We start from the raw sequence: 24,460 nt of genomic DNA, 5'->3' as shown, positions 1-24,460 counted from the left end.
TGATCCTGATGTCTTATCAGCCAAAGTTCATCAGTGCAGAAACACTGAACAACACAGGCCTTCCAAACTGCCTCTTTTTCATGGCAAGGTGAATGATTATCTCATTCTATTTCATGAGGGTACAGAGAATTAAGAATTTCTGTTGAGCACAGAAATGAGGAAGAATACATTTGGGGTGATTATGACAACCTTCTGCTCAAGAAGGAAACAAAAACCACCCTTTGCCTCACTGAGGAGTGAAACAGCTGCGGGTTCCAGGCTGGCTGCATAGTCCACGCAGCTGCAGGTGGGAAGAGGGGACAGCAATAGGATGCAAGCCAGACACCCCACACTGCCCAAGTGTGCACTGCTCTTCTCTGCTTTCTCTGTGTGCTTGTTCACACAGAAACAGAACAGCTTCAGCTTGCTCTCTGCCAGGTCCTTACCTGCCTGTATTCCCTGCACTACCAGAAAGCCACAGTACTCCAATGCACAGCCAGCCACTCCTTTTTAGAGTCATGCAGACCAGGTGGCTAGACTCAAATTTAAATTGTCTGCATCTATCCATATCTATCTATAAACTGGGAGGGAAAAAAAAAAACCAAGAACTTGCTCAGTTTTATATTTAACTGTCACAAGTGCTTTGGAATTAAAATACTTCTGTAACAATGTTGTTGCAATTTTGGGGGCTACTAAGAAAGATAAATTGTGCACACTCAGGCACACCCTCATATTTTTCTCCATTCTTTCTCCCATTTCTCCTCCCCTTCTTGCAGGATCATGGTTGTGTTGTTCCCTTACACACTGTCCTCCCTGCGCAGGTCCTCGCAAGGTCTGGCAATGCCACCTGGCTCAGGTGACATTTTGCTATTGTTTGGCTACTTTCACGCAAGTGTTTCTTCCATTATTAATTTTAGCCTTGACCTAAAGCTTCCTGAGATGCCAATGGCCTGGCGTCAGGCTGGAAATTTGGAAATTTGTGGCCAAGTGTTTCCCCTAAAAGCCAAGGTAGAAGGCACATAGGAACCTTCCTAAGTGTGTGTGGGGAGGGGAGGCTTCTGTCCTAAAGGCCTCACTGGGGGCTCTGCTGTCAGGGTCATCCCAGAGCACATGGCACAGGATCACTCCTAGATGGTTCCAGGACACATCTAGTGAGGGAGACTGCACAACCTCCCGGCAAAACCTGTGCCAGCGCTCGGTCACCCGCACAGTAAAGTTCTTCCCCGTATCCCAGTGGAACTTCCTGTGCACCAGTTGAAGAGGCAGGCTCTGCTCGGCAGGGCCGAGCAATAGGAGCGGAGGCAAGGGCAGAAACTGATGCTCGGGCAGTTCCACCTGCAGGAGCCACCCGGCACCAGCGTGTCCCACGTTCTACCGGGGCCTGCGCACCCGCGGTGCTGCGCTCTCTACTCCTGTGTTCACCGCGCTCATGCAAACCACGCCGCTGTGCCAAGGCCGACTCCGCGGGTGGCCATGAAGGCGATCTCAGGCAGAAGAAGCCCTTCTATCTCCCCGGTGCCTGCAGCCAGGGCCGCACCGGGGCACGGCGGGGCGGCGGCAGCGCCAGCCCACGGCGAGCCGGGCACTGCGCAGGCGCGGCCCCGCCGCAGGGGCGCGTCACTTCCCGGTTGGGCCGGCGGCCCGCGGCGGAGCGCGGCCCCGTCCCGACCCCCGGTGCGGCCGGCCCTGCCCTGCCCAGGGAGGGCCGCCATGGAGAAGCTGCGGCGGGTGCTGGCCGGGCAGGACGACGAGGAGCAGGGACTGACGGCGCAGGTACGGCCCGGCGAGAGCCCGCTCTCCGTTCCCCGGGAGTCGAGCGGCGCTGGGGCGCGGGGCCCGGCCCGCGGTCCGTGTCTCGGGCGCTGCCGTGCTCCCCGCGCTGCGCTCCCCGTTCCCGGCCTGCGGCCACGCACAGCCCGGGGCCTGGTGTGAGAGCGGGGCAGGCAAAGGGGAGACCCGAGTTTGCGGCGTGCGCCGGGAGCGGGGGCTGTGCTCTGCCCGGAGGATGAGTTTCGCCTAATTGCTGGTGTGAGGCTTTTGGTATATTGGTGGCTTGACGTCCTTCGGTTTCTGCAGGCGAGGAGTTTGGATCAGATAACATACTATGCTCCCCTTCAACCCGACTGAGTCTGCGATTCAGTGCAAATTGTTTCTTCATTCCCTTATGCCCTTATATTTGCAGAAACAGAGGTTCTCTTTAGACAAACACCACTTTGTATACATTCTGCTGAAGTTACTTTTTGCCTCTTACTCCTTAAGTGTGGCTTAATTTTTCTACTTTCTTCCAACTATCTCCCTCATCATTAGCAGGTTTTTCTGTTCCATTTTTACTGTGTTTGGAGACCGTACATTCCTGAGAACTAATCTCTAGGTTGAAGCCAAGCTGAGCATGCTTACAAAGAACCATTTATTCCTTTAGCTCCCTCTTAATTCATGTGACTGCAGGTCAAAGTGCCCCACATCAAGGAAGATCTTGCCACTGCCTGCTACCTCCAGGCTGCTGGAGCATGGTGGAGGAGGCTGGAATGTTGCTGGGATCTGAGCTGCAGCTAACAAACCTTGGGGAACCAGCACAATCTGAGCATATCTGGCATAATGTTAGTTCTAGCAGCTTGCTGCTGGCATGCTTCACTTGGTTTTGCACCGAGTTGCCGTTGGTCTTCAAGGTTCATTAATTTAGCCTCTCTGCCACAGGAAAGCACCTAAATTGTGTCCACTGATTCCGGAAGCAGTGTAGAATCTGTGTCCTTTCACACCAGAACTGGCTGCCAGCATTTGGGAGGGATGCCTTACCTTCTGCTCTTCTCAGGATTGTTAAAGAAATACTTACATTTCTGGTAATTTCCGAGAGTTACAAGAGAATTGATTGTTCTGACATCACTAGGCACATTTTTTGCAAGGCACATGATAGTGTCATAGAGTTTTCCTTTACTTGATGCTGTGATAGTTGTTTTAAGGTGGCAATCACTAAATAAATGCCTACATGTTTAATGCTTTTATATTTGAGGTTTATATTCTGTGGAGAGAATTGAGCTAAGAATGTGTTTAGTTTGTTAAATGTCAGTAATTAAACCATATAGGATTTCACTATTGCATGTAATGATACTGTTATAGCCAGAAAAGACTTTAAATAAGGAAAGTCTGCCTATACTTAAAGCCCGTCTGGTACATGATAGAAGAAAACTTATAAATGTATCTGTGGTGCAGTGCAAAGGAGCTTCATGCTGAGGTGAACCAGAAAGATCTTTAAAATAAATAAATACCTTTTGACTTTAAAATAAGTCACGTGTTTATGTCAGGCAATTTCTCAGCTGTATTTTTCTCTCAGGGTAGCAATGTGTTTGTAGAACGGTAGAAATCAAGCCTCTTTTTAGAGAGGAAATTTGTACGTGACATTCACAAAAGCTAGAGCTGAGTGGTGCTGTCTATTTTTAAAATGTGTGTATTAGAGCAAAAAAGTGTGTGCACCCATGCAGAGAGGAACACTTGGTAAGAGGTGGGGCTGTGAAAGCAAGCATGAGGTTATGCACTGTGTGTGTAAAATTTTCAGCTGTTTTCATCTTTCTGCAGATGAGTCATATGTTTGGCTGAAAACAAAGGCCCTCTCTTTGGCATATCTGATAGTTGTGTAGTGGCCATCATATGGTTTTTGTCCATAGATATCTCTGTATTCTTTTCCTTGATTTTTGCAGAACCATTGTCATGAAGTCACAAGTCATTCCTGCTAAGTAGAAGACAAGTCTATAATGAAAGAACTGTGTGATTATTCAGTGAAGTCTTTCTGTACTTTCTAGACTCTTCAGATGACCAGCTGTTGTTTCTTGCTGCAATTAGATCCATTGTTCTAAATATATTTTTAAAAGGGAATTCATTACTAAAAAGATCAATAATAAATAATACATGTAGCAATGTTACGATGTTTTCAGGGCAGCATTATGCTGTTTAGTTTTATCAACACCAAAACTAATGCAAAATCAGTCCATGTGATGATACATTGCATGTTGCATGACAGGTGACAGCTGCTTAAAGCACTCAAGATTTCAACAAAGAGGAATTGACCAGGTATTTCTTATATTTTTATAAGAATTTTTATATTACATTTCTTATATTTCATTTCATATGTTACATTTCTTGTATTTTACTCTCAACTGCTGATAGAAGCACATATAAGGAGGCCTGTTAGGGAAAGATGAGAATGTATCGCTATAAATGTTTTTTTTTCAGTTTGGCTTAGAAACTCAATTCTGCAAATGTACTCAACGTTTCTTTGAATTTTCTCCATTAACTTGCATATATACCATTGAGAAGAGTAGTTGTTAGCTTCTGGAATACTAAAATAAAGTGGTTCTGTTTTTCTGTTTGCCTACATGGAAAACTGTTATAAGACAATTAATATATGGGGGGAGCCTAGGTGGGTGTTCAGAGCCACAAGAAATGTTTTTGATCGAAGGCAGCCTTGTGGATTATTTTCATGTTGTTTATGGTGTGTCCATTGCAGACTAATCAGCAGTGATGCTGTTATTGACACTTGTAATTCGTGTATCAGGCTATTGCAAGGCTGTTCCTTATGTTTCAGGAAGTCTCCATTCCAAATTAATTTCCACTTAGGGTTTCCTCTTGGTTTTTGGACGTCTTGGGCATTTCTTTCATATACTGATAACTTGAAATAACTTATGAATAAATAGCTTTACTTCTTGCCCAGGAGTTTGGCATTAAAGTTTAGCAATAGAAAACGAAGGATTTCCTTTTGTTGATTTCAGTTTAATTTTTCTTTTACTTGTTAAAAACAAGCTGATAAGCAGTATAGCAAGAAGGATATGTTTTACAGGAACTTGCTTGCCACGACTACTGTGTAGTTCTCCACAGGAACTACAGATGTTGAACATGCCTGGCAATTTTTTCAGTCTCATAAGTAAAAACTTTTGCTTATGCAAATGCCATAGACTTCAAGGACAGCTCTTTTTATCTGAAATCTGGGATTAGCTGTGTAATTTATGTCAGACATACAAAAAGAATCTTTAGCACCTTTGTCTTGTTTCCTGCTTTTGTTGCAAGGGCAGCTTAGACTTCCTTTTTCATAGGGTTCATAGTCTCTGAGAACCTAAGCTGTTACCTTAGGGTGTCTTGTGGTCCCTCATATAGAAATTACTGCCTGCAGCGCGTGTGGCAGGACAGTGCAGTGTCAGAACTTCAGCTTCTAGAGTGAGCCTGGCATTTTAGCACAAGCTGGTGTCTGTGGTTTATGCAGCTGAACTGTGTATCTGTAACTTAACTTCTGCAGCATGGTGCTTCTCTGCAGCATGGAACAGGTGTCTTGGAAAGGCAATGAGTTCCATTGCTTCCATGAAACCCAAAAGGTATAAACTGTAGAATATCCTGGCTTGGAAGGGACCCACAAGGACCATCGAGTCCAGCTCCTGGCCCTGAACAACACCATCCCCAAGAGTCACACCCTGTGCCTGAGAGCATTGTCCAAATGCTTCTTGAGCTCTGTCAGGCTGCTGCTGTGACCACTTCACTGGGGAGCTGTTCCAGTGCCCAGACACCCTGTGGTTGAAGAACCTTTTCTAATATCCAGCCTAAACCTCCTTTCACAGCTTCAGCTGTTCCCTCATGTCGTGGCTCTGGTCACCACGGAGAAGTGATCAGTGTCTGCCCCTCTGCTTCCTCTCATGAGGAAGCTGTAGACTGTAATGAGGTCTCCCCTCAATCTCCTTAGGTACTGGGGACTAAGAAAATGCATTATTAGATCCCTAGTTTCAGTGTTTCAAGCACCGCATTAACTAGGTCCAGCTTGACAACATAAATGGTGACATCATTGGGAATGGTTGGAAGGATGAGCCTTCATTTTAATACCATGTAATGTATTTAGTTTTATTATTACACAGAATGCTGACAGCCCTCATGCCACAGCTCATCTTCCTGTAGTTCATGTGCATATATTGTTAATCAGTTTTTAAGAGTTAAATCCATAAAACGTATCAAACTTTTTGGGGTTTGTGGTATTTTTTGCTCCAAGCCTTTGTGTGGTTCTCTTATTTCTTGTGCTGGGTTTTTTTTTGCACCTCTTAACTGTTAGGGATTTAAATGAAGATAAAGCTGTTTTCAAATTTATTTGAAGAATGAAATCTCCTGGTAGTCACTTCAGGAACAACTGTCAGATAATAAGATTAGAAGTAGAAGAGCAGTAAGTGGCAGCAATGAGCCTGATGCACCTGAATAAAGGATTTATCTTCATCCTTTCCGTTTCCTAGGCAATCTGAAATGTGTGTGTTGCTTTTACTGATCTACACTTCATTTCTGAACACAGATGGAAAGGATTTTTACTCTTTTGTGTGTGTGTGTGTGTGCACTTGTGATTGATTGTATAAATAGGTGTAACTGAGGGCATGATTGAAATGGGTATCTTCAGCTGTGTGCTACCAGCTATTCTTACTATTCTTAGAAATTCAGGACTCTGACTATCAAATATGATTTAAAACACTAAACCGTGGTTAAGTTACTGTTTTTGTTTGTTTCTTTAATGCATACATAAGGATAAAGTGTTGGACCTAACAAGGTAAGCTTGCATCTTATGACCTTTTGAAAGTCTTGTCAGCACAGCACCTTCAGGTGTGCATGAATGTGGGAGTTTTTTATTAAACTAGATACAGATTCTTCATTTGTACAGATGTGAAATTGTTCTAACCAAATGTCCTTGGTTAGCTTACCACTGCCTGAAAGAGAAATTTCTCAAGAGATAAGGAGAAATATCGTACTCATTGGCTGGGGAAGATCTATCAGGTATATTTGGTTAATAAGACTTGATTAAAATACCTGTTGACTATATAACAAGAGAGTAAGTTTGCCTGTGACATCTGAACAAATAGGAAACTTGGTTTTTTTTAAGTAATTTTATCTAAGCTGCTAAGTGAAGCAACACTTAACTTAATAGACCAGTTTAGAACAGAAAGTACATTTAATTGTGGTGACCTGGAGTAAGATGAAATGCGTTGTTCTTACAGCATGGGTGGAGGTGAGCTGAGCATATCTAACAAATCACTTCTGCTGAAAGGGGCCTTTCTGCCAGACACATGGCCCTACCTCTTCCCTTACATCAGCCCTGCTGCTTTTCTGACAGCTTGCAGAGCTGGCTTGGCTCATTAGCCAAGTCATCAGAATAGAAGGAACACTAATTCTGTTCTCATGTCAGGAGTTGTGTCAGGTAGCTCAGCTCATTATGTTCTGGAGTCACTCTGGAGAAGCAGGAAGTGAAATATTCCCTTTCAGCAAGTTAGCTTAGTCTGATGAGACACTGTGTTCATCTGCCTACACCTTCAGGAAGGTAATAGGAACAGTAATTGGAGTTGTAATGCTTGCAGTGGATACTGGCATTAATATGTACTAGGGATCCTCTCTAGTAACAGGAAAAGGTGGTAATGTCTATAGTAACCTACAGTATTGCACAAATGGATTAATTCCTCTGCAAATTGCTGAAAGGTCCATTCATTCTTTTGATTTGGTACATATGTGACTATTTGCAATTGTGTGGAGATAAAAGAATATGTTTCAAAGTGAAGCAGCATTGCTTGCATGCCAGGATATACCTTTATGGATTTTATCTTTTTTTTTTGTTTGTAAATATATTTTCATATGTTCCAGATTGACAATATGATTTTGTAATATGGAAAAAAATAATATACAAGCAACTGTTAGGCAAGGTAAAATAATTATTTCTGGCTAAAAAATATTTGTTTGAAGTTAAAGACTATAGTGGAAAAGAAAAAATTATCCTTTAGATTATTCTAAACATCCTCTTTTTCCTGTCTTCTTATTAAGGTCCTTGATGCCTCAACACTCAGCTTTGGTACTCGAGTCAGATGGTTTGCCATATGTTTTGTTGCTGGCATTGTGTGTTCTTTTCTTGTAAGTAAAGTTATTTTTTTCCTTGTGCTTTATTACTGTATTACAGTTAAACCTCATTCATATTCCTTTCATGTGTGATTCCGTGTTTGTTTTATCCTGCATTCTAAATGTTGTATTTATTTATTTAACTGGATATTAAATGTATAATTGGCTCTCTTGATCTCTAAATTATGATTTTGGCCTTTTTTCTTCCAATTACAGAAGAGAGCATTTTTACTGTAACATAATACCTTTTCTTACTAAAAGGTTTGAACATTGACAAAACATGCTCTTTTTTTGTAACTGGTGTATTAGGAAAGAGGTGTGTACCCATCTTATGTTTATTCTCTCCAATAAAAGAAAAAAGAGGGGGGAAACTTGAAAGGTTTGTAAAGGCTGAAGAAACCACAATTGTAGCATGTCACACTCAGCAAATCAATAGGTGAAGACTGTGGTTGTGTGTTGAGACTTGAAAAACCTGCTGCCCTCCTGGTGGTTTTACAGTCAGCAAATTATCTGTTCATTCCTGAACTTCAGGGGTTGGCAGGAGTCTGCAGCCTGTAGTTAAGAGTTGAGTTTTATTAATTGCTTGGCTTTGTCAAAATCTGACACAGGTAACTTGCACTAAAGAGCAGTTTTTCATCTGCATGGAAACTCCCAGGAGCAGCTGAAAAAACATTGGGGAAGTCCTCCCCTTTTCTTCTTTCTCTCTTTTCCTTCCTCCCTCCCCCCACCACCCTTTCCTGCCTCCCTCTTTCTTCCTCTTTTCCTTTCTTTTCACCGCTGATTTCCACTCAAATTGCAATTCAGTAGAATGCAGTTGCTTTTTTGTTTGGTTAGGTTTTTTCAGGACACAGTGTGCAGATCACAGTTTGTTTTACTTCTAGTGGAGGCTCTATTTAGGCTCTGGCAAACTGAGAAAGTTGGGTCTGTACAGGCTGGGGAAGAGAAGGTTGCATGGAAACCTCATAGCAGCCTTCTGGTGTCTTAAGGGTGCCTACAGGGAAACCAGGACAGGGCTCTTTGTCATGAACTGTTGTGATAGGACAAGGAGTGATGGGTACAAATTGAAAACAGGGATATTTAGGTTAGATATAAGGAAGAAATTCTTTGTTGTGAGGCACTAGAAGAGGTTGTCCAGAGAAGTTGTGGATGCCCCATCCCTGGCACTGTTCAAAGCCAAGCTGAATGGGGCTTTGAGCATCCTGGTTCTGTGGAAGATGCCCCTGCCCATGGCAGTGGCAATTGTATCTAGGTGGTTTTTAAGGTTCCTTTTCTCCCTAACCATCATAGGAAACTGTGATCAGCAGAAGACTTTGGATTTTTTTAAGTTCAGTGGAAAGAAGAGATATCTGGAAGTAAGGATTCTAAAACGCTTCTATTCAAGCCTCAGTGTGTATTTAGGCTGCAAGCCCAAATGGTTGATTGGAGGAGAATATTAGTGCAGCTTTATGATATTTTATCTTGGGTGCAGAGGTGTAGGGTGTACAGTGGGACACTGTAAAAAAAGTGAAAGTGTTGTGAAATAGGATATAATCAGTACAAATAAATGTTGTAAAAATATCTAGAAATCCAGTGAACCAGCACATTGCCAGCAGGTGGCAATAGAAGTGTGCTGGGTAGTGACTGCTGCAACTCTGAGAGCAGTGTGCTCTGTTAGTGTGTGTCAGAATGATGTTCTTCATAGTATGAAGTTGTATTTATAGGCTATGAAATCTAAATAAATTGAATTCACTAATTGCAAACGCATCAATAACCTGTCTTTTATAGGGAACAGCTTTGCTATGGCTCCCAAAGGGCATCAAACTTTTTGCAGTGTTCTACACCCTGGGAAATATTGCTGCACTTGCCAGGTATGATTTCTTAGTTGTTGGTTTTAGAATAGTACCCTCCTTTTACTCTGGAGTGCTGTCTATGTTGTGTATAAACAACATTGTTTTATATTGAATGCTGATAACAAAATCTTGTTTGTTTTACAGTTTTGTTGTTTATCAGTTACTTTACATGCCTCTTTGTGGACACATCACAACTGCTATATGAAGTATGAATAACAAATGGCTAGCTGAATGTTTTGTACTTTTTACAAAGTAAAAGTCCTTACCAAGTCCTTCTGCCAGGTACCAAAGTACCTCAGCTTCTGGGGCAAACTGGTAATCTGTCCTCTGTGTGAGCAGTTACTGGAAGGAGCTTTTTGCTTATAACAGAGATCATCCTGTTTCCAAGAAAACTTTCAAAAAGGAAACATTCAGGAAATCCTTGTTTTGACTGTAAGGCTGAAGGTAGAATCTAAAATTTGCTCATAGTGTATTTTTAAACTCTGATTCTTCAAAGTGTTCCACGTAACAGTTAGTACTAAAAGATTTGCAGAAGGGGGCCTCTTAAGATTGAAAACTTTCAGTTTGAAAAACACATAAGAAAAAACTTAATGTCTGTAAGGTATTTTCAATTTCTAGTTGTCCTCCTTCTTCTATTAGTGTAGTTGAGGCATGGTCATGGGACTCAAACCCCATAGAGTCTGGTCTTAACTTTCATGGATTCTGACTTTCGTCAAGTAACTTTTGAGTCAAAGCATTGTTAATCTGTTAGAACTCTAGTAATGTGATATTAACGTATGAGAAATGTGAATATACAGCTTTTCCTCAACAAATTTGTTAGGAGACAAAAATGTCTATACTGACACTGAGTCTCAACTGTGGAACTATTCCATCCCATACTAAAACAAGACAAAAAGTTAATACTGGAGACAGGCAAAGCTAAGTGTTTGCCTTACTCTCCCTTACTCACCTTACTCTTTATTCTTTGTTGTTGGTTTTGGGTGAGGATTTTTGGTTGTGTTGTTGATACTTGGTACTTTAAGTGTGTTTTCACTTCTTTAAATTAATTGAGTTTTTTAGAAACTTAGTACTAATCAAGTCAATAATTGAGTTAAAAGGAAAGTTTCTACAGACTAGTATTTCTTTGAGGAGAATGCTGAGAAACTTATGCTGCACTCTACCTAAAATTAGAAGGAAAAAAGAGGCCCCTTTTTCCTTAAGTAGTCCTTTTGGATATAAAAAACTGGCAACTGTGTTCTAAGAACAGTAGGAGATGACAATGAAGTTCCAAATTAGCAAGCAGATTTAAACTTTTCCAGGCTTGTTTGCAAGTCTGTATTTAAACCAAAATGCAGTTACCACTTTTACTAGCCTGTTTCTTCTCCTCTAGCTTGTTTTTACTATTGTTTTCTAACCATGAACGTGAAAACAATAATACTTGATTATTCTCAGGGATGATGAGTGTGTCTCCTACAGAATTGTGTATCTGAAAGAATTATTCTGTTTAACTGGAGGATGTCTAGAATTTTTTTCCAGCCTTTTTTTCTGCTCTGTATGGAATCTCTTCTCATGTCTGGAGCAACTCTTGTTCTGTAGGTCTTCACAATATGAATTCAGATTACAAAAAATAACTTTTGCTTTGTATTTTTTTTCTGCCTATTTTATGTAGCCAAACTTAACTCCTTTTTACCACTGTATTTTCTTCATCCCTATCCTTCCACTAGCTAACTAATATTTTCTTCTAGTTCTTCCCATCCCCTTTTATTTGGTCTTAATTTAATTTTATGGCTTGGCCGACAAGATGAAAAAATTCTGAGAAAAAATTAATTTGGATTGCAGTGAATTTAAAATTTTCCTTTTCCTACTGAATTGTCATAACTTTTTTCTATTTAATATGGACATTTGAGGTCTGTCTACATCAGATAAAAAAAGTGAAGAAGATAAGTGTACAAAGTTGCTGATAGGAGAACGTTTGGATGTGGAAAATTGAGTTCTATATACTGCCTGGAATCTGGATTCCTATATTTTCTGTCATAGAAGGCTTATGGTTGGTTTTAGGAGGAAGCTCTATCAAACTCTTCCCTGCTTCATTTAATGTAAAAATGAATGACTAGAAAAGGAGTTAGACTAGGTTTTCTGCTCTGTAGTGAAGCATTCAGACCACCACAAGATTACAGGCATTTTAATTCTTTCGTTAAATTGTTGTGTTTTCTACAAAGCAGAATGACAAGGAAGAAAGGGACTGATCTCAAATATTTGAAGCCTGAGAATTACTCCTGAGGTTGTGAACTCTTAGTTCAGATGGCATTTCTTTGCATAAAAAGGTACAGCATGTGGTGTTGCTGATGATTTTGATTCTCCAAGTTAACTACAGAGTAGGAAAAAGCAGGAGGTTTAATACAAACTACTAAACTTTTTCCTGCCTTTTTGCTTGCTGAGTTTGACTAAAAGAGGTAAAGCTTTCCTGTAATCTTGATTGTAGTTACTTGCATTGTGCCTGGGTTAAAAAATCTATTGTTAAACAAAAATTTTCTACAGCAGGTTGGTCTTTGTAACTTGACATTATTTTGGCAAATCAGTTGTTACAACATCTTCAGCACAAAATTCACTAGACTTCAACATGGTAACTCTGCTGTACTTATAATGTTTTGTTTTGTTTTGGCAATGTAAAAAGCTCTAACCACTGTATTTGTTCACTGTATTCTTTTTCCTGGAATCTTGGTTATGATCTCATTTACTTCTGCAGTTTTCTCATCTTTTTTTTTTTCCTATCTATTATGGTGCTTGCAATCTTAAAATAACAATCAAAACATCTTTGACCACCCACCCATCTCTAAATCCATGTAGAGCTACTTATAGTCATTGTTCAATCTCCCCCCATTTTGTATCTCTTAACATGATTTAAATTTAACTGCAACTGCACTGTTTTCTTAATCATCTTTATTTATAAATGGCATTCAGCACCATCAAACAGATTATTAGTGGAAATGTGTCCTTTCTTATTTAGTGAAAAGAGTTCATGAAAACTGATTTGTTTCTATGCTCTTCTGTTATTCCTTAAGCATATCCTTGTCACACTCTGTCCTCTCTTATCTCAACCAATATAAGTGTTCTTGTATTTGCCTGTTACTTATTTTTCATTATGGTAATATTTTGGAAAGAATTTCGTGACCAAGGGTGACTCATAAACTGTTTCCAGGGCTAAATTCATGGAGTATTTCACCTTCTGTTCTGGTTAGTCTCTGTTGCTAAGCACTGAAATATCTTTTTTTAAAGCGCTTGTAGTCATCTATCTGTTGGAAAAACCAGTTAATTACCTACAGTCTTTTAGAAAGAGCAATTTGAAAGTGATTTACAAATTGTTTTGTTTTTTCCTCTCCTATTAGTACGTGTTTCCTGATGGGGCCAGTGAAGCAACTGAAAGCAATGTTTGATCCAAAACGATTAATAGCTACCATTGTGATGTTGGTAAATATATCTTTGTTTCCTTTTATTAAAAAGTTTCCCTGTAGCCTCAAAGCTAAATTTTATGCTTTTCTAAAGGGAGGTTATTTCTCAGTCTGCTTCTTCCTTCGGCAGAGGAATGCCAGTCAAGCTGTCACAAAGATCATCTAGCTCCTTTCTGTGAACATGTGTATTTTTGATGTTTATGATTTTTTAATTAATAACTTGAAGTAAAATGTTCCTTACGAAATACCTCTTAATAAATGCTAACAGCAGGTTAATTGTTTTTAATTTATTTTCTAAAATATTTTCTTCAAGAAAAGCAGAGAGACTTTTTTAACTACTATGAAAAGTCAGTGGCCCCCAAGTGTACCTTGACAGTTGTTTTTTGGCTGCAGCTTGGTCTGTAAAGGTCAGTGGTTCAGCACTTTCAAAGCAAAGGAGAAAATTATTTCCCCAATGTCTGGGCGGCCATGTGTTCAGCTTTGAGATTCTCCATTGTGACATCCCTGGCTCCTTTACTTCCATGACCATCATTTCTTCTTCCAGAAGGATGGGAAAAAACCTTTTCAGTATCAGAATTCATATCCCAAAGCTCTATATTAGGTAGTTTAAGCAACTTTCTCCCCCTGCTACTTCTCTGTTGTTTACTTTTCTCTCTTGTTCCTACTGATTTGTTTCAACTTTTATTTTTGAAATGTCGTTTGCTTTCCTTTTCTCCCTATCATATAACTTGTAGTTTAGTGGGTAAGAAAGTTGTCATAATTCTTTCTGGATGGCTGTCATATGCAGGTTGATTGTTCTTCCTCTCACACATCCACATGAAACAATAGTTATAATCTCATTTGAGAATTATATGTTTACATATAATTATGTATAATTCTTCAAATGAGAAGCTTACATTTGCTCTTGTCTTTTGAGGAAGTAATTTGATCATTGTTTGGATTCCAAACTTTGTTCAAGAGATTTGTTTTGTTTTGTCTTGTTTGAGTGTTTTTGTTTTGTTCTGTCATTATTTTCAACTCATAGCAAGTTACAAGTCCTTGGAAAGTTACATTTTGTAGGTGTGAATTTAAAATGTCCAAGAATATCTCCAGTTCTCCTAGAATCTGTATTTGCTGAGCATGAATTCTCCAACACCTTACAGCTATGGGCTTTTTCCAGTGAAACTGAGAGCCTAAGCCAGACACTTAAAAGAGCAGGCACAAAAATCATTTTGCTCTGATGATCCTGTCATCCACTGTGCTCAGACACGGTGCCAAAGAAAATAGCATGCTTTGAAGGCTGTAAAAACAAAGCACATCAGGGAAATGGAAAGAGAACAGAGAGCAGAGCAAACATCACAGACCTACCTGTGCAGAGAGGCAACCAGCAAAGTTGGGAAAATGAGAATGAAAGGTTTCATCAAATAGTGAACATGAATATTGGATAAGAGCTAAGACTTTTAGTATGGAAATTTCAATAAAACAGAGAACTGCTACATTTAAAGTTTTGAAAACTTCAGATGAATTTTATTGTTTTAATCCCCATCCTAACACAAAGCTAGAATTGTAGGCAGTTCAGGAGTCACAAACGTGTTTGGAAAATTTCAAGAGCATGTTACTTTTCTTCCTTTCAATGAAACACCCAACAAATTTGTTTTCTAGTGAAAATTAATTTGTGGTTTTGTTCTGTTTTGTACTATGTGTAATGAAAAATGGAGGAAACCAGGTAAGATTCTAATGGGAAAGTTCTAAGTGATGGTTAAGCTTGCACAAATGGTGTGATTATTTGGTGTAGTAAACTGTATCATTGTAACATTCTATCTGAAGTGTTTAAGGACCTTGAACAAAGCTTCATGTGAGCTTTTTCACTGTACCTGAGGCAGCTGCTCCCTAGTGGACTCTTCATTAGTGTCAGATGAAAAAGCACTGGCAGATGAGGCATAGCCTGTATTTGCCAGATCCTGTAATTGAAAATGGATGTTTTTAATAAAGAGTTGTTCGCAGCAATGCACACATCTTTCTTGTCAGAGACAGGTGTTATGAATACCAGGTTCAAAATGATAGTATGTACTGGAACAAGAGAGTAGCAGTTACCAGACTCCTTGATTCCTTTCAATAAAGCTTTATCATCTAAGCCCACCTCTTAACAGAACCAACACATAAGGGTGCACACACCAGCTTATACTCCTACTGGTTCTCCAAGTCAACTCCTGCCTTTTAAGACTTGTCCCAGCCCTTCTGCCATGCTTACCTCATACTGTGCTTTGAAAAGCACCATGGAGTTCATCATACAGTCACTGTGCAACAGCCTTTGGCTCTGCTTGTTTCGTAAGTCAATTTTCAAGTGCTGACTGCCCATTGAAAAACTGGAAATTGTTGCTGTGCTTGCTTCATTGTGTATTTGAATATTCATTCTTTCTTTTCTTTGTCTCTCCTTCTTCATTCCAGCTTTGCCTAATATTGACTCTGTGTGCTGTATTCTGGGTAAGTGAGTATACTTTTTTTTTCTGAAAAGCAATCTCAGTTAGTTTATTAATTGTATTGTAGCTTTAAGATGCAGTTCAGTGGTGGAGGAATGGTGAGCTCGTGTGTGGTGTTTTTGTTGTTGGCTGCAGTTCAGCTTAGGTGGAGTGATGAGCCTGCTGGTTGTAAAGCAAATGCATCCTTCCACCTGCATGTGATGTAGATGAGAATGCAAAATCTAGAGCATCAGGTTCAGTCTGCAGGACTCTAGAATAAAAACTAAGAAAAGCAAGTTAAAATATTGTTTTGTTTGAGTGATGCATACTTCTGTCAGAAAATATCAGAGACTGTATAGCCATCTAGAAGTCATAGATACAGAATATCAAGCTGGTTAAGATAAAAAAAAAAACAACCCAGAAATATCTTCAAGCATTTTCATTGAAAACTAACTGTAGTTGCATTCCATAGAAATAAATATGTCACTGGAATGAACTTCCATACCTGCAGAAGTAGAGTGACATGAGTGAATTTTAACACTGATGTTGTTAGGTGTTTCCAAAATTAGGAAAGGTTTACACAGCGTGATGCTAATGGAGTGATGGATCAAATGAATGGAGAGATGTTGGGAAAGGAACAGCAAATTAAGCTAGGCATTGCCAGTTAATTCTTGATTGAACAGTCTGTGTCAATTTCTTGTAGTATAGACTGGTGTGGTGCAAAATGAACTAACTTACAGTATTTGCTTTATTTTTCCTTAGTGGAACAAAAAAGGTTTGGCAATGTTATTCTGCATATTGCAGTTCTTGGCAATGACCTGGTAAGATTTTTTTAATTCCTTTTAATTTCTTCTCCCTGCCCCTTCACCCGCGTGATTAAAAATCTATATATGTATGATTCACATATAAATGTGCCCAAATGCTAGCCTCAATCTGTTTTTCTCAGCTAGGTTGTGTAACTCCAGCAAAATCTATATTCAATCATCTTGCAAAAATGGTAATTTGAAGTATATTCTGCAATGTGTGAACTTATCTGAAGCCTTATGAAAGGAATATGTATGCAAAAAAATTGTCATGCTTTTTCTTGTTGTAAAAGTAACAGTATACTCTCCTCTTTTTCAAATTCTAATTATTTTTTTCATTTTTGAAAAACAGACATGAAAAACATTTTCATAGGGTGTGTCCTGCCCTGGGAATATACTGGGGAAAGGGTGGGTGGATGTGAGAGGGTGAATTGAGTGCAGTAGGTGCTGTGATGACCATGGGTGCACTCGGGGGCTGTGTTTGGCAGTGTGTGAGAGCAGTCAGGTGAATGCTTGCAAGCCTGGCAGTTCTGGAAGTTACTGGTTTTTCCACAGATACACACTTTGTGTCCTTGTCCCTGGTGAGTTACTTGGTGCTCACTCTCAGGGAACCCAAGGTGACCACAGTTGTTGTTTGAACTTGCCCTGAGCACACAGAGTCTGTACTGAACGTGGGTCTGAGGACAAGGAACCATTTGTTCAGGACAGGGACTGTTGGGCATGGTGCTAGATAAAGGAAGAGTGCTAGCTCAGACTGTGCTCCATGTGTTTGCAGCAGACAGTTCACATTTGTTAAGTGTCCTGGGGTTTGATCAGGCTGGGCATGAGAATAGAACACTGCCTTGAAGGCTTGTGAGAAGCAAGTTTCAGAGAATAATAGAATTGTCAGCTGTCTGAGTGTCACAATTGTGGAATATTATTCATCCTACAGCATGTATCTGTATTTAGTTACATAAATAATATGATTAGATGTATATTTGCATAGTAATTTAGATTGTCTTTTAAACTGGAAAAAGTTATCTCTATCATCTTGAGTACTGTTTTCCCAGAAATCTCTATTCCTTTTGGATTTGGCAATAGTAAGTCTGGTTTTTTAAATTCGTGTGCGATAGAAGGTGTGAACTACATCAAAAAAAAACAAAAAACACCCAAACACAGGAAGTAAAGCACCAAATCCATGTCACTATGTTTAGTTCTTGTCCAAACATGTCATCTTTTCTCAGGTAAGCATTAAATTGAATAGGTAATTTTGTTTAAAATTTTTACAACAGATCGCTTTTATTAATGCTGGGCTAAAGTAAAGTAACTTGATTCTAGGAGAGACATGAACATTCTGCAAATACACTTTTTCCCTCTTTTTTTTCAGGTATAGCCTGTCTTATATTCCTTTTGCGAGGTGAGTCTGTATAATAATTTCCATTGTAACAAAAGTAAGTTACCTTTATGCTGGGGAGGGGCAAAAAGTACTTTGCATATGTGGAAAAATAAAACATCCTCCCTTCTCTTTTAATTTTTGGAAAATGGCATAGCTGAACTTAAAAGTCATGCTTAATATAAGCTTTAAATAGAAGTACAATACATAGTAATTCTCTTTAATAAATTTCTCTAGTTTCCACCACTGAAAATTAATCAAGGTTTTGTTTAAATAATGTCTGCAATGATTTAACAATGCAATGATGCAATAGTGAGTTTGCTGGTACTAAAATTAAAGGTAACTTATGGATCTGAGGTCCTAGTTAAAAGTAAACAACACAGTGGCAGCTTCTGTGTCTATTTCTGAATTCCTCCATCATTTTTAGGAGGGGCAGAGGCAATGCTTTGTCCTTATTTTCATTCTGGCAAGCTTCTCTCTTTTCTTTCATTCTTGTGTGTACAAAAAGAGAATGAAAGCAGACCAAACACATAGTGAAAACACATGCAAGTAATCAAATGTAAGAATCTGTTTTATCTATGATTCATGTAAAATGCAGTTCAGTGTTTCTGACAGTGGGGTTTTTTTAAAAAAATTAAGCACTTCCATATCATTTAATGAAGCTTGCTGTAGTAGAGGTGTGGGGGAAAAGAATACAAAGTACTGTCTATCCCTTTCATTTGGTATTTTCATGTAGCATTGCCAAAAGAATCTAAATTTTTTTAAAGCTTCAGATTTCATCTAGGAAGGACATTTTTAAGATAGTTGTTGATAATTACAGTAAATAAAATAACTGAATTCTGGCCTCAAACTGTCATTTTGCTATTTCTGACAACTCAGGCTAACCCAGTCAAGAGCAGTATTCTGAGTTCTTATAGTTCCAGTGGCCATGAGACAGTTTCAGTTTATTAATTTTTTGTCTTTTTTTGGGTTTTTTAATGACTTTCTCTGTAGAGAAAACAGGTTGAACTTCTGGTCTCTGAATTTTTCTTCCCTACCAACAATACTTTTAAGTTCTGGACAGAAAAACATTAAGTTATATGCATCAGTTGATTTATTTGGGTTTATTTATCTATTAGATTTTATGAACCAAAGAACTGAATTTTATGCTTTCATTAGGGATTACCGAGTCATTCGCTTATATGGAGTGGTATTACAAATTTGCAAATTGTTGTATATGTTGCCTTTCTTATGGGAGCAATCATCTAAACCATTCTAAGTGCCAGAGAATAGTATGTCATTTGTTTAAAGTATGCATTTCTCTTGATTTCATTAAATTATCATTTCTTGGCTTACTCTGTTCATGGTTTGCTCTTCAGATAATTTTACTTGTTCATGGGTTTGTTGGGCTGGGGGCTGTTGGTTTCTGTTTGTTTTTTCCTAAATGAATGGTAGCTCGCCAGTTGGCCTGGCAACAAAAAGCCCCACCAAACCAGACCCAAATAAAACAACAACACATGGGATACAAAACCAAAACCCATACAGCTCAGTGACTTCGAGGAGGGATGCTAGTATGTTTCTTTATTTTTAAACTGACTAGCAACAGAATGCAAATTGCACTCCTTAGTAAGCTGTTACTTTTCTGGGAAAAGGGAAAATAAAGGAGACTAAAGGCAGTGATCTGAGTGCACCAGTCAGAAAACAGTTTATTGTTGATTGAAGAAATTGAACCCTGAACCTCTTCCAAAACTTAAGGCTGAACCAGCTCTCTCCATCCTGCATTGTCAGTGCACACTTCACACCCTTCAGCCTGTGCTTTATTTCCTGCAGTGTGATGGTCCAGCTCCGATGTGGCTTGGAGCCCTGGCAGTGTCTGCATTTCAGCATGACCTGCAATGCAAACAGCATGGAAAACCCTTGGTACCAACCAGGCTTGAGCCTGGGCTTTAGCTGGTTTGGTGGAGGCACTCACACACAGATCCTGCATTTGATCAGCTATTGATATGTCTTTAGTTTCTGCCATGTTTGTAATTGTAAATAGATAATGGTTTAGATGTATATAAACAGAATAACAAATATCTTAACTGACGTTTTTCTTTTTCTTTTTTAAAGGGATGCTGTGATTAAATGCTTCTCATCCTGTCTAGGGTAAATTAAAACCAGGAACCACTGTCTGCTTTGAAAGGCAACCTTTTTCTTTTGTAAATTTTGCTCAAAAAGCTCTACTTTTCCACTTCTGAAATACCCAGTAGCAATTTAGTACTTTCCTTGCCTTTTGCACTTGGGAGATTAAATAATTTTTATTAGAAACTGTTTTTAAAATAAATTTGGAGAATTATTTGTGTTTACCCTGGAACTTCCAGGCTTTTTTTTAACAAGAAAGTACATTTAAATACTTCATGCAGAGTAGTCTTAACACTACTTTGTATTCAGTAACAGTTTATTCCCCAGTGGAAGCAAGTCACTAAGGTTTGGGTACTATGCATAAAGATTTCATTTACAGTTCTGTCTAAAACTTGCAGTGTGCCATTTATGTTTGTATATTATCCATTGTATGCTTTTCCAAAGACAGAGTTTTATAAACATTGTTAAGATTTGGAAGGTTGTAATTAGCTGCTCCTTTGAAATATCTATACATGTGCCTTATGGAAAAAACTTAATGAGAATGTGAAAGGTATGTTTAAAACCTGTTGGATTTTAAAAAGTTGTGGTTTAAATGTTTTGGGTTTTTTAAAATACTTTCATACCTAAATACTTTTTACTAAAAGAACTTGTGGCTAATGTATAACTGAGACTTATGAAATAAATTCATTTTAAAAGTGCCTAATGTATTTTTATTTAGGAATCAGCTGCAGAGGGCTGAAAATTTCAGCATTACACTTGAATATGAAAGTATCAATGTGTATATATGACTATATTCAAATTTGTTTAATATATTTGCAGAAGTGACCTTAAAGGTTCTTTTGCTATTTGGACAAACTGTTCATTCTGACTTAATCTGGTAACAGATTGAAGTACTCTAACACTTTGCAGGGCTCCAGTAAAAGGTTCTCATTTCTAATTTTTTCAGCTAAGAACTATCCAGTTATTCTGGAGCAAAGTTAAAAATTTAATGTTTGATAGTTGATACTATATTGCAGGAGGTTCTTTTTCACACAGGATGGATGTGCTTAGTTATGTGTTCAAAACGGAGTTGGTTTGGATTTTTTTTTTTTTCTGTTGATCCACAAATCTAGAAGAAGGAATGGCTTTGAAAAGATGTGATCAGCAGTGTCAGCAAGGGGGAAACCCTCAGTGTTTTTAGTATTCAGAGTTCAGGCTAAAGAGACAAATTGAGGTACAGTATGTTCCTGTTAAATCTCAGTGTATGTTGCAAAACATAGCAACAGCTTTTGGGGAAGCTGTGTACAGGGTGATTGCATTATTTTGCAAGCTAGACTTCCAACTAAGCCACACCTTTTAATTGTTTAGTAACAATAAATTGCCAGGGAGGCATCCTCCCTGCAGATGATAGAGGGGGCAGGCTCTTGGGCTCACTAGTGCTGTATAATGTAGGGACAGCTGTTCCAGCTCTGCCCACAGCCCTGAATGCTGGGGCACCCTTGGGTGAATTTTTAGTTCCTTTTAGATTTTAGCTTACATTGAAGTAGGATGTGTGTAGGCAGTGGTGTGTGTCATCCTGGAAGTGACTGCCCCTTCCCTAGTTGCTGCTGCTGACCTCCGCTGACTGGGGAGATCCCACCCCATCCCACTAGTGCTTCAGAGCCAGGTCTTCATTTGCTCCAGAGCTGGTTTTGCCCATCAGCCACCAGTTCTGGTGATACACAATCACCTTCACTGTAGTCTTTAATTAGAATGACATTCATTATCCAAAATCTATTTATTTATTTACCCACTATGGTAAATGGTGAAGTTACCACTCATCTGTTAACACTTAGGTCATCAGGAGACAATGGGTTCAAGAACAGAAATTCCATGTGGTGGTATGCTTTCATCTGTACTTTGGTCTGTCACTTCATGTGCCTGCCTTGTTTTTTTTCTCTTCTGAACATTTAAGGGTTTACTTCCTCCATCTGCATACAGAGCACACAGTCTGCATTGTTTTGCCTGTGTCTTTTGCTCTTTCACATCCTGTCTTTGTTTACTGTGTGTGAGTATTCCAAGAGCTCACAGTTGGGGAATCTTCACAATGCAGTAATACCCTTTATGATAATGTGGAACCACAGGTGTGAAGATCTGTCCCTGTGGATTGCATACATGCTACCCATTTTTGATAAAAGTTTTAGTACTCTAATTAAAATAGTACTTTGAAGTAAATGCTGTAGAAATTATATGTCACGACTATATATAAGGCTAAATTTTGGAGTGCTGGTAATCATCTTGGATCCATCAGGAATATATGTTTACTTACTGCTGCTCCATGAAACTTCCCCAAACCCTTGTTGTTGGCTAGGGTACTTGAAAAGATAGGAAATTGCTGTCTTGGACATCTACACGCCCAAACCAAACCACAAACAAACAAAAAACCTCCACCGGGAGAGTGTGCTTTAGGTCTGTCACAGAGGGATTGACGCTTAGAAGAAGGATCTCTGGACTATACTCTTCATTACCAAACCAGACAATGCTTGTCCATGCAGTCCGAGTCAGCGTTAGCCCTGGGTCTGTGTGTCTGGCTCTTGTCCTGTCTCCCTGCCCTTATTCATGGTACTTCATGTACTTAAGCAGCTCTAAGTATCATTCATGTGTTTAAGACGGCAAGACACTTCAACATGATTTTGAAATACTGCCTTTTCACCCTTGGACGCTTGAGGACTTCGGGAGGAATTTAGAGCCTTTTTGCCCTCGGGGCGTGAGCCCCGTCATCTCTCCCGTTCTTTGCTTCGGCTGTGCTGTCGGGCGGGAGAGCACCGGGAAAAGGCACCGGCGTAGCCCCGCATCGAGCCCGACCATTGCGGCTCGTTCGGGAGGGCGGCCAGTGCCGGCACGACCCTCGTCCCCGCCCGCACGCCCACCCCGCGTCGGGGAAGGGTGTTCCCGGGGCGGGCGAAGGGCGGGAAGGGGGACGGGTTATCGAGAGGGAAAATCGGCGGCTGTCGGCGCACAGCTCGCTCGCGTTCCGCGCCGGCGGCTGGGGCTCCTCGTCCGCCCGTGGCCATGGGGCTGCAGCCCCGGCGCGCCGCGGGGCCCTGCCCGCCCGCGGGGAGAAGCGCCGCCCTGCCCGGAGCACGCTCCGCTCCTCCCTGGGCCCGCAGCGACGAGCCGGAGGGAACTCCCGGGCGTCCCGCCGCGCTGCCGCCCCTGCTGCCGGCTATCCTGCCGACCCCCTCCGCTTCCCCCGCTGCCGCCCGGGCGCAGCCCAAGAAGCCGCCGGCCGCCGCCTCGGCCCCCAAGAAGGCAGCGCCTCGACCCGCAGAGGAGAAGGCGGCGAGGAAGGCGCGGGGGGCGCCCCCGGAGCGGCCGGGGCCCCTCTCCAGCTCCTGGCCCTGCTCGTCCCTGCAGCGGCCGCCGCCGCGGAGAGCGCCGGCCGAGCGGGCGGCGCGGCCCCAGCCCACCCCGCCGCAGCCGCGGGGCCGCCCGGGGGCGCCGGGCGCGGGCAGCCGCTCCTGCGAGAGCCTCGGCGGGGCGCCGGGGGAGGCGGCGGGGCGCTTCTCGCTCAGCCTGCCCCCGGAGGCCATCCGGGTGCTGCAGCGCCGCAGCCTGGAGCGGCAGCGGGGGCAGCCCGCACCCTCCCCCGCCGGCAGAGCCGCCCCGGCCCGGCGCGGCGACCTGCGCGCTCTGCTGAAGGTTTCGCTGCTCAACGACCGGCACCGCTACGACGACGAGGAGTACGAGGAGGAGGAGGCGGGGGCCGCGGCGGACGAGGGGCTAGTGCGGAAATGCACCGAGTGGCTGCGCGGCGTGGAGAGCGCGGCCGGCCGCGACCACCCCGAGCGGCTGGAGACGCTGCCGCACCTGGGCACCCTCTGAGCGCCGCCGGCACCGGGCAGCGTCGGACCGGGGGGAGCTGGGGCCGCCAGCCGCGATGTCGTGTTCCGTGGGGTGTTGTCGGCCCCCTGGCAGCCCGGGCGGGTAGCGGCAGGGGCCGGGCAGCGGAGCTCTTGGCCCGGAGCCGATCCTCGGGGCGCCGCCGCCGCCGGGGCGAGGGACAAAGGAGCGGCGCCGGCCTCCGCCCGCCGGTGCCCGGGTGCTGGGAGGGAGGGCACAGGCTGTGGGCGTCCTGCCTCCACCCTCGCGGTTTTTTTAAAGATTTCCGACTACTTTATAAAATGTGCGTCATGGTTTTGTATATTTGTACATAAAAGTTCATTTTTATTTATTTGAATAAAGGACTCTTGTGTTGCGGTAGCCTTCGCGCCTTGGTGGCTTCGCGTTGGGCTGTCCCAGCCTGGCGGTGTCCGCGGTCTCGGTGTCCATAAGGTAAGGATGGAGGGCTGGTCACCGTGCCGAGAGCTGTGCCGCTCTCGTTTGCTCCTCGGAAGAGTCGCCGACCCCTCGGCTCCAGGGAAAACGCAGAGCCGCGGATTCGGCGAGGCGGCGGAGGCAGGGGACGGAGCAGGCGGGGGCGAGCCGGTCGCTGCAGGGGCAGATGGCAGCGCTGCCGGGAGCGGTCCTGCCGGGCGGAGAGAGACAGCGACAGCGGGAGGAGGATGGGGCGGTGCGGGAGCCCGCGGCGTGGGCAGAGCCTGCCCCGGCTCCCTGCCCCGCCGAACCGGAGAGGAGCGGCTGGCTCTGTGCACGGACT

At 41.9% G+C, this 24,460-nt stretch overlaps 2 protein-coding genes across 2 annotated transcripts; both read left to right on the top strand.

The window, feature by feature from the left end:
* The first annotated feature begins 1,641 nt into the window (after positions 1-1,641).
* Positions 1,642-20,540, top strand: SFT2D1 (SFT2 domain containing 1). Its single transcript, XM_033055543.2, has 8 exons — positions 1,642-1,752; positions 7,798-7,884; positions 9,634-9,716; positions 13,064-13,145; positions 15,554-15,589; positions 16,327-16,385; positions 17,734-17,763; positions 19,831-20,540. The coding sequence occupies exons 1-8, from the start codon at positions 1,690-1,692 to the stop codon at positions 19,868-19,870; spliced, it is 480 nt and encodes a 159-aa protein (XP_032911434.1). The 5' UTR covers positions 1,642-1,689; the 3' UTR covers positions 19,871-20,540.
* A 2,245-nt stretch (positions 20,541-22,785) lies between these two features.
* Positions 22,786-24,063, top strand: PRR18 (proline rich 18). The gene has a single exon (XM_033055546.1). The coding sequence runs from the start codon at positions 22,873-22,875 to the stop codon at positions 23,683-23,685; it is 813 nt and encodes a 270-aa protein (XP_032911437.1). The 5' UTR covers positions 22,786-22,872; the 3' UTR covers positions 23,686-24,063.
* The last annotated feature ends 397 nt before the right edge of the window (positions 24,064-24,460 follow it).

This window comes from Catharus ustulatus, chromosome 3 (assembly GCF_009819885.2).
Source record: "Catharus ustulatus isolate bCatUst1 chromosome 3, bCatUst1.pri.v2, whole genome shotgun sequence".
Classification (NCBI taxonomy): Eukaryota; Metazoa; Chordata; class Aves; order Passeriformes; family Turdidae; genus Catharus; species Catharus ustulatus.
This window is presented reverse-complemented; position numbering and strand designations above follow the sequence as displayed.